At 50.2% G+C, this 13,223-nt stretch overlaps 1 protein-coding gene across 1 annotated transcript in view; it reads right to left on the bottom strand.

Annotated features, from left to right (window-relative positions):
- Positions 1 to 9,406, bottom strand: part of LOC139381607 (formin-2-like) — a 143,856-nt gene extending 134,450 nt beyond the window's left edge. The window contains exon 1 of the mRNA XM_071125260.1: positions 6,505 to 9,406. Within this exon, the coding sequence (XP_070981361.1) occupies positions 6,505 to 9,370 (2,866 nt within the window). The 5' untranslated portion in view covers positions 9,371 to 9,406. The remainder of the gene's footprint in view (positions 1 to 6,504) is intronic.
- Between the last annotated feature and the right edge of the window lie 3,817 nt (positions 9,407 to 13,223).

Here is a 13,223-nt window from a genome sequence, read left to right as displayed (position 1 = left end):
TATATAGGGAATAGGGCTCTGGTCAACAGTAGTGTTCTATATAGGGAATAGGGCTCTGGTCAACAGTAGTGTTCTATATAGGGAATAGGGCTCTGGTCAACAGTAGTGTTCTATATAGGGAATAGGGCTCTGGTCAACAGTAGTGTTCTATATAGGGAATAGGGCTCTGGTCAACAGTAGTGTTCTATATAGGGAATAGGGCTCTGGTCAACAGTAGTGTTCTATATAGGGAATAGGGCTCTGGTCAACAGTAGTGTTCTATATAGGGAATAGGGCTCTGGTCAACAGTAGTGTTCTATATAGGGAATAGGGCTCTGGTCAACAGTAGTGTTCTATATAGGGAATAGGGGGCCATTAGAGACTAAGTCAAAATAAGACTACTAAAGAGGCAATGATGCATGGCCTATCTTCACCCCTGGTTGTCATGACACCCCGATATTATGGGATATGATCTGGGGCCTATTCAGGACGATGTACCAATACAGGCCTTTCAGATAGAATTGTATGACGTAGAGCAGATCGACTGTCAGACAGAATAGGGAATCATACCATCAGATCCTTTCATTGTATTTCTATCTAGAGTTCAGAACATGTCATCACTAAATTCCCCCACTGGTAATCAGCATTTTGGGTCGCTGCTGAAGTAGCTACAGCACTCCTGAAGTAATTCAAAGACGCCCATTCTGAGGATTAGAGTCAGAATATAATTTTACAGTAGATGGCAGGAGAAGAGGGGAGGGGGAGAGAGGGAGGGAAGGAGGGAGAAGGAACGGAAGAAGGGAGTAGTACAGATTTAGAGAGGAGAGCAGTTCTAATATTAGAGGGGTGAGTAAAAGAGCTGCTCATGAACTGTGTGGAGACTGACAGTGAAACGCAGACTAAAGGGTCCTTTTCCAACAATGCAGTTAAAGATAACATGGCTATATACAGGAAGTACCAGGTAATAACATGGCTATATACAGGAAGTACCAGGTAATAACATGGCAATATACAGGAAGTACCAGGTAATAACATGGCTATATACAGGAAGTACCAGGTAATAACATGGCTATATACAGGAAGTACCAGGTAATAACATGGCTATATACAGGAAGCACCAGGTAATAACATGGCTATATACAGGAAGCACCAGGTAATAACATGGCTATAAACAGGAAGCACCAGGTAATAACATGGCTATAAACAGGAAGTACCAGGTAATAACATGGCTATATATTTTGTCACGTTTTTGTTATTTTTGGTGTTGGGCTGGTATTTTGTCAGCTGTTCGAGCACATTCAATTTAGTCTTGAACCAAGCCGAAGTTCGGTAGCCAAAGACTATGCCCCTTTGTCGGTGATTGGTCAACAGTAGGGATTCTTCAATGAAGTGTTTGTTGTAATTCAATAACAAGACGACTCGTTTAAATGTTGCCCCTTGAGAAGTAATGCACCAAGAAGTTAGACAGCAAGACACCCTCCGCAAAAACGTCAAACAATTAGATTTCTAATGTTATCTTAGATTCATTCAGACTATTTTGAGTAAGTGTACTTGTTGCTACAGGGTCTCAAGTGTGATTATTTTTTGTGACTATTTTCTCTTGTATTTCGAGCAGAGATATTTTAAGTATACAAGCACAGACGTTTTTTTCCCTTGCTAGCCAAGATCTGCAAGGATCAAACAATCTGTCTGCTGACGCCTTAAAAGGCACCTCACTTCTATTGATGTAATGCAGCATGAAAGCTCTGTCTGTCACCCCCTCCCCCATACACACCATGCTCTGCACAACACACTAATCACCACGTTTCCATGGTGTTGGCTAAGGGTGCGCGTGTGTGTGTGTGTGTGTGTGTGTGTTCACACCAACAATAAATGTGCTATCCTGGAGCCAAAGCTCACAGCTCATACAAACTACAAATAAATGAACATATTGTCAGTTGTCAGACTCCTGTCTAGTGACATGCATCAGAAACCCTTTGAAGCACAGACGTAAAACTCATTCCACCGAGGGTCGAGTGTCTGTAGGTTCTCACTCCTCCCTTGTACTTGGTTGATGAATTAAGGTCAGTAATTAGTGAACAACTCCCCCTCACCTGGTGGTCCAGGTCTGAATTGAAGGGAAAGAACCAGCAGGCTCTAGGCCCTACATGGAATGAGTTGGACATCCCTGCTTTAAAGCATTAAATATTAACCTTGTCCAGCCAAGACCAGGGACGAGGAGGGACGGACCGACCGAGGGGTCACGACAGGAGGGAGCGACTGACAGGCCAAAGGGTCACGTCAGGAGGGAGCGACCGGCCACGTCAGGAGGGGAGGAAGGGAGGGAACAACCGACCGAGGGGTCAGGGAGGAAGGGAGCGACCAACCGAGGGGTCAGGTCAGGAAGGACTCCATCTCCTGTCATCCTCTCCAGTAGAAACACATTTAATTTGGTCCGTCCGTCCGAGGGAGAGCTCTTTTCTCTCTTCCATTAGTTTACAGTTCGAGAGCTGAGGCCCAAAACAAAGATCACTGTCCCTCTTCACCAACTGACCACAACACATCTCAACAGCCACAGCTGTTTGTTTATGCTAAGTACTTAGAGGGGGAATGAACTGTCCAGGCCAAATACTGTCTATCATTCATACTACTGTAGCCACGTCCAGACGGCGTAGTTACTGTAGCCAGGTCCAGACCGACTAGTTACTGTAGCCACGTCCAGACCGACTAGTTACTGTAGCCACGTCCAGACCGACTAGTTACTGTAGCCACGTCCAGACCGGCTACAGTAACTAGTCTATCATTCATACTACTGTAGCCCCGTCCAGACCGACTAGTTACTGTAGCCCCGTCCAGACCGACTAGTTACTGTAGCCCCGTCCAGACCGACTAGTTACTGTAGCCCCGTCCAGACCGACTAGTTACTGTAGCCCCGTCCAGAACGACTAGTTACTGTAGCCCCGTCCAGAACGACTAGTTACTGTAGCCCCGTCCAGACCGACTAGTTACTGTAGCCCCGTCCAGACCGACTAGTTACTGTAGCCCCGTCCAGACAGACTAGTTACTGTAGCCCCGTCCAGACCGACTAGTTACTGTAGCCCCGTCCAGACAGAGTAGTTACTGTAGCCACGTCCAGACCGACTAGTTACTGTAGCCCCGTCCAGACCGACTAGTTACTGTAGCCCCGTCCAGACCGACTAGTTACTGTAGCCACGTCCAGACCGACTAGTTACTGTAGCCCCGTCCAGACCGACTAGTTACTGTAGCCCCGTCCAGACCGACTAGTTACTGTAGCCACGTCCAGACCGACTAGTTACTGTAGCCCCGTCCAGACCGACTAGTTACTGTAGCCCCGTCCAGAACGACTAGTTACTGTAGCCCCGTCCAGAACGACTAGTTACTGTAGCCACGTCCAGACAGACTAGTTACTGTAGCCACGTCCAGACAGACTAGTTACTGTAGCCCCGTCCAGGACGACTAGTTACTGTAGCCACGTCCAGGACGACTAGTTACTGTAGCCCCGTCCAGAACGACTAGTTACTGTAGCCACGTCCAGGACGAGTAGTTACTGTAGCCACGTCCAGGACGAGTAGTTACTGTAGCCACGTCCAGGACGAGTAGTTACTGTAGCCACGTCTAGACGAGTAGTTACTGTAGCCACGTCTAGACGAGTAGTTACTGTAGCCACGTCTAGACGAGTAGTTACTGTAGCCACGTCTAGACGAGTAGTTACTGTAGCCACGTCTAGACGAGTAGTTACTGTAGCCACGTCTAGACGAGTAGTTACTGTAGCCACGTCTAGACGAGTAGTTACTGTAGCCACGTCTAGACGAGTAGTTACTGTAGCCACGTCTAGACGAGTAGTTACTGTAGCCACGTCTAGACGAGTAGTTACTGTAGCCACGTCTAGACGAGTAGTTACTGTAGCCACGTCTAGACGAGTAGTTACTGTAGCCACGTCTAGACGAGTAGTTACTGTAGCCACGTCCAGACCGAGTAGTTACTGTAGCCACGTCTAGATGGAATAGTTTACACATGCTAGACATCTAAACATCTAAATAAACAGGAGAAAATAACATTGAATGAATCAGGTGGATAATTATACTCATTGCTTGATTGCTATTCAGAACAGATCCATTAATATGAACATGGGTAAGATGAGAGAAGTTGAGTTTTGTTCTGTTTCTACTAAACTGAGACTGCCAAGTGTGCAGCTTGAAACAAGGACACAGTGAGGAGAAACCCCTTAACACAGCAGCTACCCTACACTGTAGTCCCCCAACAGCGGCTAGCCCGCACACTGTAGTCCCACAACAGCGGCTAGCCCCCACACTGTAGTCCCACAACAGCGGCTAGCCCCCACACTGTAGTCCCACAACAGCGGCTAGCCCCCACACTGTAGTCCCACAACAGCGGCTAGCCCCCACACTGTAGTCCCACAACAGCGGCTAGCCCCCACACTGTAGTCCCACAACAGCGGCTAGCCCCCACACTGTAGTCCCACAACAGCGGCTAGCCCCCACACTGTAGTCCCACAACAGCGGCTAGCCCCCACACTGTAGTCCCACAACAGCGGCTAGCCTCCACACTGTAGTACCAGAACAGCAGCTAATCCACACTGTAGTACCAGAACAGCAGCTAGCCTACACACTAGTCCCACAACAGCAGCTAATCCACACTGTAGTCCCACAACAGCAGCTAATTGGGGCGGCAGGGTAGCCTAGTGGTTAGAGCGTTGGACTAGTAACCGGAAGGTTGCGAGTTCAAACCCCCGAGCTGACAAGGTACAAATCTGTCGTTCTGCCCCTGAACAGGCAGTTAACCCACTGTTCCCAGGCCGTCATTGAAAATAAGAATTTGTTCTTAACTGACTTGCCTGGCTAAATAAAGGTAAAATAAAAATAAAATAAATAATCCACACTGTAGTACCAGAACAGCAGCTAGCCTACACACTAGTCCCACAACAGCAGCTAATCCACACTGTAGTCCCACAACAGCAGCTAATCCACACTGTAGTACCAGAACAGCAGCTAATCCACACTGTAGTACCAGAACAGCAGCTAGCCTACACACTAGTCCCACAACAGCAGCTAATCCACACTAGTCCCACAACAGCAGCTAATCCACACTGTAGTACCAGAACAGCAGCTAATCCACACTGTAGTCCCACAACAGCAGCTAATCCACACTGTAGTACCAGAACAGCAGCTAATCCACACTGTAGTACCAGAACAGCAGCTAATCCACACTGTAGTACCAGAACAGCAGCTAATCCACACTGTAGTACCAGAACAGCAGCTAATCCACACTGTAGTACCAGAACAGCAGCTAATCCACACTGTAGTACCAGAACAGCAGCTAATCCACACTGTAGTACCAGAACAGCAGCTAATCCACACTGTAGTACCAGAACAGCAGCTAATCCACACTGTAGTACCAGAACAGCAGCTAATCCACACTCTAGTACCAGAACAGCAGCTAATCCACACTCTAGTACCAGAACAGCAGCTAATCCACACTCTAGTACCAGAACAGCAGCTAATCCACACTCTAGTACCAGAACAGCAGCTAGCCTACACACTAGTCCCACAACAGCAGCTAGCCTCCACACTAGTCCCACAACAGCAGCTAGCCTCCACACTAGTCCCACAACAGCAGCTAGCCTCCACACTAGTCCCACAACAGCAGCTAGCCTCCACATTGTAGTCCCACAACAGCAGCTAGCCTCCACACTGTAGTCCCACAACAGCAGCTAGCCTCCACATTGTAGTCCCACAACAGCAGCTAGCCTCCACACTGTAGTCCCACAACAGCAGCTAGCCTCCACACTGTAGTCCCACAACAGCAGCTAGCCTCCACACTGTAGTCCCACAACAGCAGCTAGCCCCCACACTGTAGTCCCACAACAGCAGCTAGCCCCCACACTGTAGTCCCACAACAGCAGCTAGCCCCCACACTGTATTCCCACAACAGCAGCTAGCCTCCACATTGTAGTCCCACAACAGCTGCTAGCCTCCACACTGTAGTCCCACAACAGCAGCTAGCCTCCACACTGTAGTCCCAAAACAGCGGCTAGCCCCCACACTGTAGTCCCACAACAGCAGCTAGCCTCCACACTGTAGTCCCACAACAGCGGCTAGCCTCCACACTGTAGTCCCACAACAGCTCTGATTCAGGACAACGCAACATTTTCACATTTCATCAGACGCTCTTATACTTTATTTAACTAGGCAAGCCAGTTAAGAACAAATTATTATTTACAATAACGGCCTACCGGGGAACGGTGGGTTAACTGCCTTGTTCAGGGGCAGAAAGACTGATTTTTCCCTTGTCAGCTTGGGGATTCGATTGCTGCCGTTTACTGGCCCAACGCTCTAACCACTAGGCTATCTGCCGCCCCAATACAATACTCTGTCCCTTATACAGAGCGATTTACATACATTTTTGAACTTTTTCCATCACAACCAACAACAAAAACACCAAGATGAAAAACTTGTGAAAGAGGCCTTGGGAGAGTCCCTGTGAACACAAAGAAATGGAACTCACCGGTGAAGATGTCGTGGAAGCTACAGGTAGACACGTGTCCGGCGGAGGATCTCCGTGTGGCACACAGGGGCTGACTGCCCCCCCTCAGCCTGTCCTCCGACCCTCCGTACCCCTCCAGGTAGTCTGCTGATCCTGCCTTGATGGGGCGCTCCCTGTCCAGCTCCTCGGTCCAATCCGCGGACCAGCTGAGGGGACCCGCGATGCTGTGGGAGCGCTGTCGTCTAACCCTAAACTTCTCCGTGCGGTGTCCCAGGTCGTGGCAGCGCTGGCGGAACAAGGGGCTCCGTGAGGGCGAGGTGCCTGGGGAGCCAGAGAGTTGCCTGGTGGTGGTCTTGATGTAAGAAGGGTAAATGGGAGGGTAGGGTTTGACTGTGGGGCTGGTGCCTGAGGAAGAGTGGTTGTAGGATGGAAGGGTGGAGGTCAGGGTGGACTTGAGGAGACGCATGGCCAGGCTAGGGCTCTCCTGAGAGGGCCAAGGGGAGAAGGACACGCTGCTCTTCCTTCTCTGGGTGATCAGAGGGTCGTCGGCAGGCTCAGAGCACCCCAGATCACCCCTGCTAAGACACTCCAGGGACTCAACGCTGACTGCAGCCCCCACCCCTGCCCCCACCCAGTCCCCCACCCTCCCCTCTTCCTCGGAGGCATTGCCAGAGCTCAGGTCTATGTCCTCGTGGCTCGTGGTCGCATCACTGTGACTAAGGCTCTCGGCTGACAGGGGAGGCATGTCCAGGTCATTCTCCTCCTCCTCCTCCCCTTCCTCCACCTCCTCCAACACCTCCTTCTCCTCTCTGAGAGGAGACTCCACAGCGCTCTCAAAGGAGGCTGTGAGGTCTGGGAAGCTGGTAACGCTGGTTGTCTTGGTAACATGGCCGTTCGTCTGGGCAGTGGGGGGCTGAGAGAGGGGCTGAGTGTTACCGTTAACCTCTTGGCAGCTCAATGCCTCCTCGGCCTGCTTCTCCTCCTGCTCCTTTGTCCCAGAGAAAGAGGAGGAGGCACAAAGAGCTGGTTCTGTTTCAGCCCCTCTCAGCTCCCAGTTGAGTTCCTCTGTAGCAGTGGTAGCTCCCCTCTCCTCCTCCACCGCCTCCTCCTCCTCCCCATCCAGAGACAGAGACAGTTTAGAAAGCAGGCCATTCTCCCGGCCAGTGACGGGGGCTGCCTCTGGGGCAGAGAGAGGCTCCGGTGGGGATTTGGTTTGTTCAGTGGGACTGGGGGTAGTTATAACCTCGTCAGACCTCTGTTTCCTCCACCCTCCTCCCCAACCCAGCTCTTCACTCAGCTCAGCGGTGGAGATAATCACCCCCTGCTGTAGTCTAATAGCCTGCTGGATGTCGGCTAGCAGGTCCTCTTGTTCTGCAGCTGAGTGAAAGCTATAGATGTCCGGGTCTGAACCAGAGCTGCTCCTCTTTCTCTGTTCAACCACCCCCTGCTGGTCTGGAGCAGTGTCCGCGGTCGCCCCCGTGGGCTGACGGCTCTCCCCCGTGGGCTGACGGCTCTCCCCTGTGGGCTGACGGCTCTCCCCCGTGATACAACCATGACTCCTAGCACCATGCCCATCACCAGGCTCTGCTGGTCCCTCGGTGTCAGATTGGCCCAGCTCGTCAGCTGACAGAGAGAGATCTGGTGTTTTGGTGTGAGCAGAGTGAGCGGAGTCCAGCTCGTTCTGAGACGACAACACATCCTCCCTGGATCCCCCTGTCGATCCCTTCCCCTTTAGATTCTTCCTCTTCCTAATAGAGAACACAGAGGATTTAGACTCCTTCTTATTCTTCTTCTCCTCTCCTCCTCCTTTGCCATGTTTTCCGTGGGATTTCTTGCCGTGGTGAAATCCTTTGTTTGTGCCGTCAGTGTGACGGGGCTCCCCGGTGGTATGGTCTGCTGCGTCCTGTCCGTATCCGTCCCCCTCTTTCCCCTTCTTCTGCTTCCCCTCCTGGTTCCCCATGATGCTGAATCTCAGCCTCCACTTCTGTCTGGCGCCGAGACTCAGGCCATGTCTTTGAAAACAGCTGCCATTTTCTCTGCTGCTCCTCCGTCTACGTCTGCGTAGCTGCTGCGAGGCTGTGATGCTGCTTTCCCGTGACGATGATGAGAGAAGCAGTGTTGATGATGATGATGATGCGAAGACGACGTACGCCTGCTCTCGCTCTCCTCCTCCCTGCGCCAGTGCGATATCTCGCTGCTTCTCTTCTCCCCCTCCTCCCTGCTCGATTTCTCGCTGCTTCCCTTTTCCCCCTCCTCCCTGCAGCCTCTTTCCATGCGCGTGCACCTGCTCTCTCTCTCCCGTCTCACTCTCCTCCTCTCCATCTGCTGCTCTGCATAATGTGCTGAGCCTAGCAGGGCTGGAGGAAGAGAAATAGCCTTCAGAAACAACAGTAGAAGAGGTCTCCGCCGGCCGCCTCTCCGCCGGCTGCCTCCTCGCCAGGGGTAGAGAAAACCATGGCTGGGGAGTTGGGTACTGGCTGGGCTCTAGGGAGAGGTGGCCGCTGTGACAGAGAGTCTGGCGGGGAGAACGGGTGTTATAAGGACTATAGCGGAGAGTGTGTCTGTTATAGGGGCTGCGGCAGGGAGTCTGGCTGCGGCAGGGGCTGTGAAGGGGAGTGCGACTGGGAGTGTTGCCATTATAGGGGCTGTGACAGGGAGTCTGACGGGGAGTGTGGCTGTTATAGGGGCTGTGACGGGGAGTGTGGCTGTTATAGGGGCTGTGACGGGGAGTCTGGCTGTTATAGGGGCTGTGATGGGGAGTCTGATGGGGATTGTGTCTGTTTGTATTCATATTGAACAGGCACACAGTTCTCCCTGTGAAAGGAGTCCTGACAATGCTCTCCCTCAGCACAGGGATGTGGTTTTCTATAGTCTGGATGGTGCGCATGGTGAAGTCTTGATGCTGGGGACAGTTCTCCCAGTGATGGTGTCTGGAGAAAAACAGGATACGATAAATATGATTAATTACACATACACAAATTCAAAAGTTTGGGGTCCCTTAGAAATCACTCCTGTGTTCCAATGGCACGTTGTGTTAGCCTTTAAAAATGATCACTTTGGATTATCTAACACAACGTGCCATTGGAACACAGGAGTGATGGTTGGGCTATACTCGGCCTTGTCTCGGGATGGTAAGTTGGTGGTTGAAGATATCCCTCTAGTGGTGTGAGGGCTGTGCTTTGGCAAAGTGGGTGGGGTTATATCCTGCCTGTTTGGCCCTGTCCGGGGGTGTCATCGGATGGGGTCACAGTGTCTCCTGACCCCTCCTGTCTCAGCCTCCATTATTGATGCTGCAGTAGTTTGTGTCGGGGGGCTAGGGTCAGTTTGTTAAAGCTGGAGTACTCTCCTGTCTTATCCGGTGTCCTGTGTGAATTTAAGTATGGTCTCTCTAATTCTCTCTTTCTTTCTCTCTCTCGGAGGACCTGAGCTCTAGGACCATGCCTCAGGACTACCTGGCATGATGAATCCTTGTTGTCCCCAGTCCACCTGGTCGTGCTGCTGCTCCAGTTTCAACTGTTCTGCCTGCGGCTATGGAGCCCTGACCTGTTCACTGTGATTATTATTATTTGACCCTGCTGGTCATTTATGAACATTTGAACATCTTGGCCATGTTCTGTTATAATCTCTACCCGGCACAGCCAGGTGCCACAACTCTAGGTTTCTTCCTAGGTTTAGGCCTTTCTAGGGAGTTTTTCCTAGCCACCGTGCTTCTACACCTGCATTGCTTGCTGTTTGGGGTTTTAGGCTGGGTTTCTGTACAGCTCTTAGATATATCAGCTGATGTAAGAAGGACTATATAAATACATTTGATTGATGCTGATAATGGGCCTCTGTACGCCTATGCAGATATTCCAGATTTTTGATGCCGTTTCCAGCTACAATAGTCATTTACAACATTAACAATGTCTACACTGTATTTCTGATGAATTTGACGTTATTTTAAAAAGTGCTTATCTTTAAAAAACAAGGACATTTCCAAACTTTTGAACAGTGTATTTATTATTATTATTGAATTTGTTTAATTGACCAGCCACTAAAATTACACCAACAAAACACAAAAAGCTGATTCACATACAATACAATAAAACGTATAATTAGTATGAAGTCGTGGTACATTGATTAATTTAATGACATTTGTGACCTGAGTCTTTCAAAGCTGCACAATGCAGAAATTGCCCCTCCATTTCCTAGTTGCTACAATTAGAATAGTTTGGTCTGTGACAAAACAAGCAAGTAGTGTGAAGAATCATTATAATCAAATCAAAGTTTGTCACTCCGAATACAACAGGTGCAGGCCTTACTTACGGGCCTTACTTACAGGCCTTACTTACAGGTTACAGGCCTTACTTACAGGCCTTACTTACGGGCCTTACTTACAGGCCTTACTTACGGGCCTTACTTACAGGTTACGGGCCTTACTTACGGGCCTTACTTACGGGCCTTACTTACGGGCCTCACCCACGGGCCTCACCCAACAGTGTGATTTATATGTAAAAAAAAAGTACAGTAGAGAGGCTACATACAGTAGAGAGGCTACATACAGTAGAGAGGCTACGTACATACAGTACAGTACAGGATGGCAACAACTGCCCGAGTTACACCAGGAAAGCACAATCCTCCCATCAGTACTCAGACTGTCCGCAATAGGCTGAGAGGCTGGACTGGGGGCTTGTAGGCCTGTTGTAAGGCAGGTCCTCACCAGACATCACCTGCAACAACGTTGCATATGGGCACAAACCCGTTGCTGGACCAGACAGGACTGGCAAAAAGTGCTCTTCACTGACGAATCGCGGTTGTGTCTCACCAGTGGTGATGGTCGGATTCGCGTTTATCGTCAAAGGAATGAGCGTTACACCGAGGCCTGTACTCTGGAGCGGGATGGATTTGGAGGTGGAGGGTCTGTTATGGTCTGGGGCGGTGTGTCACAGCATCATCGGATTGAGCTTGTCGTCATTGCAGGCAATCTCAACACTGTGCGTTACAGGGAAGACATCCTCCTCCTTCATGTGGTACCCATACTGCAGGCTCATCCTGACATGACCCTCCAGCATGACAATGCCACCAGTCATACTGCTCGTTCTGTGAGTGATTTCCTACAAAACAGGAATGCCAGTGTTCTGCCATGAACAGCAAAGAGCCCGGATCTCAATCCCATTGAGCACATATGGGACCTGTTGGATCAGAGGGAGCGGGCTAGGGCCATTCCCTGAAGAAATGTCCGGGAACATTCAGGCGCCTTGGTGGAAGAGTAACATCTCACAGCAAGAACGGGAAGATCTGGTGCAGTCCAGGAGGAGATGCACTGAAGTACTTAATGCAGCTGGTGGCCACACCAGATACTGACTGTTACTTTTGATTTTGACCCCCCTTTGTTCAGGGACACATTATTCCATTTCTGTTAGTCACATGTCTGTGGAACTTGTTCAGGTTATGTCTCAGTTGTTGAATCTTATGTCCATACAAATATTTACACATGTTAATTAAGTTTGCTGATAATAAACGCAGTTGACAGTGAGAGGACGTTTATTTTTTTGCTGAGTCTATGATAAACAGAGTAGCAGCAGTGCAAGATAGGGGTTAGGGGGCGGGGGTCACAATGCAAATAATTTGGGTAGCCATTTGATTGCCTGTTCAGGAGTCTTATGGCTTGGGGGTATAAACTGTTGAGAAGCCTTTTGGTCCTAGACATGGCACTCCGGTACCGCTTGCCATGCGGAAGTACAGAGAACAGTCTATGACTAGGGTGGCTGGGGTCTTTGACCATTTTTAGGACCTTCCTCTGACTCCGCCTGGTGTAGAGGTCCTGGATGGCAGGAAGCTTAGCCCCAGCGATGTACTGGGCCGTACGCACTACCCTCTGTAGTGCCTTGCGGTCGAAGGCCGAGCAGTTGCCGTACCAGAGTGATGCAACCAGTCAGGATGTCGATGTTGCAGATGTAGAACCTTTTGAGGATCTGAGGACCCATGCCAAATCTTTTCTTTCTCCCGAGGAGGAATAGGCTTTGTCATTCCCTCGTCACGACTGTCTTGGTGTGTTTGGACCATTCTAGTTTGTTGGCGATGTGGACACCAAGGAACTTGAAGCACTCAACCTGCTCCATTACAGGCCCATCGATGAGAATGGGGCACCCACCGGTGATCAGGCCTACCACTGTTGTGTCGTCTGCAAACTTAATGACGGTGTTGGAGTTGTGCCTGGCCACGCAGTCGTGGGTGAACAGGGAGTACAGGAGGGGACTGAGCATGCACCCCTGAGGGGCCCGTCAGGAAGTCCAGGATCCAGTTGCAGAGGGAGGGGTTTAAGTCCCAGGATCCTTAGCTTAGTGATGAGCTTTGAGGGTACGATGGTGTTGAACGCTGGGTTGTTGTCAATGAATAGCACTCTCGCGTAGGTGTTCCTTTTGTCCAGCTGGGAAAGGGTAGCGTGGAGTGCAATTGAGATTGCATCATCTGTGGATCTGTTAGGGCGGTATGCAAATTGGATTGGGTCTAGGGTTTCTGGGATAATGGTGTTGATGTGAGGCATGACCAACCTTTCAAAGCACTTCATGGCTACGGACCTGAGTGCTACGGGTCGGTGGTGATTTAGGCAGGTTACCTTAGTGTTCTTGGGCACAGGGACTATGGTGGTCTTCTTGAAATATGTTGGTATTACAGACTCAAATCATGGACAAGTTGAAAATGTCAGTGAATACACCTGCCAGTTGGTCAGCACATGCCCAGAGCACACGTCCTGGTAA

This window comes from Oncorhynchus clarkii, chromosome 23, assembly GCF_045791955.1.
Source record: "Oncorhynchus clarkii lewisi isolate Uvic-CL-2024 chromosome 23, UVic_Ocla_1.0, whole genome shotgun sequence".
Lineage (NCBI taxonomy): Eukaryota > Metazoa > Chordata > Actinopteri > Salmoniformes > Salmonidae > Oncorhynchus > Oncorhynchus clarkii.
This window is presented reverse-complemented; position numbering and strand designations above follow the sequence as displayed.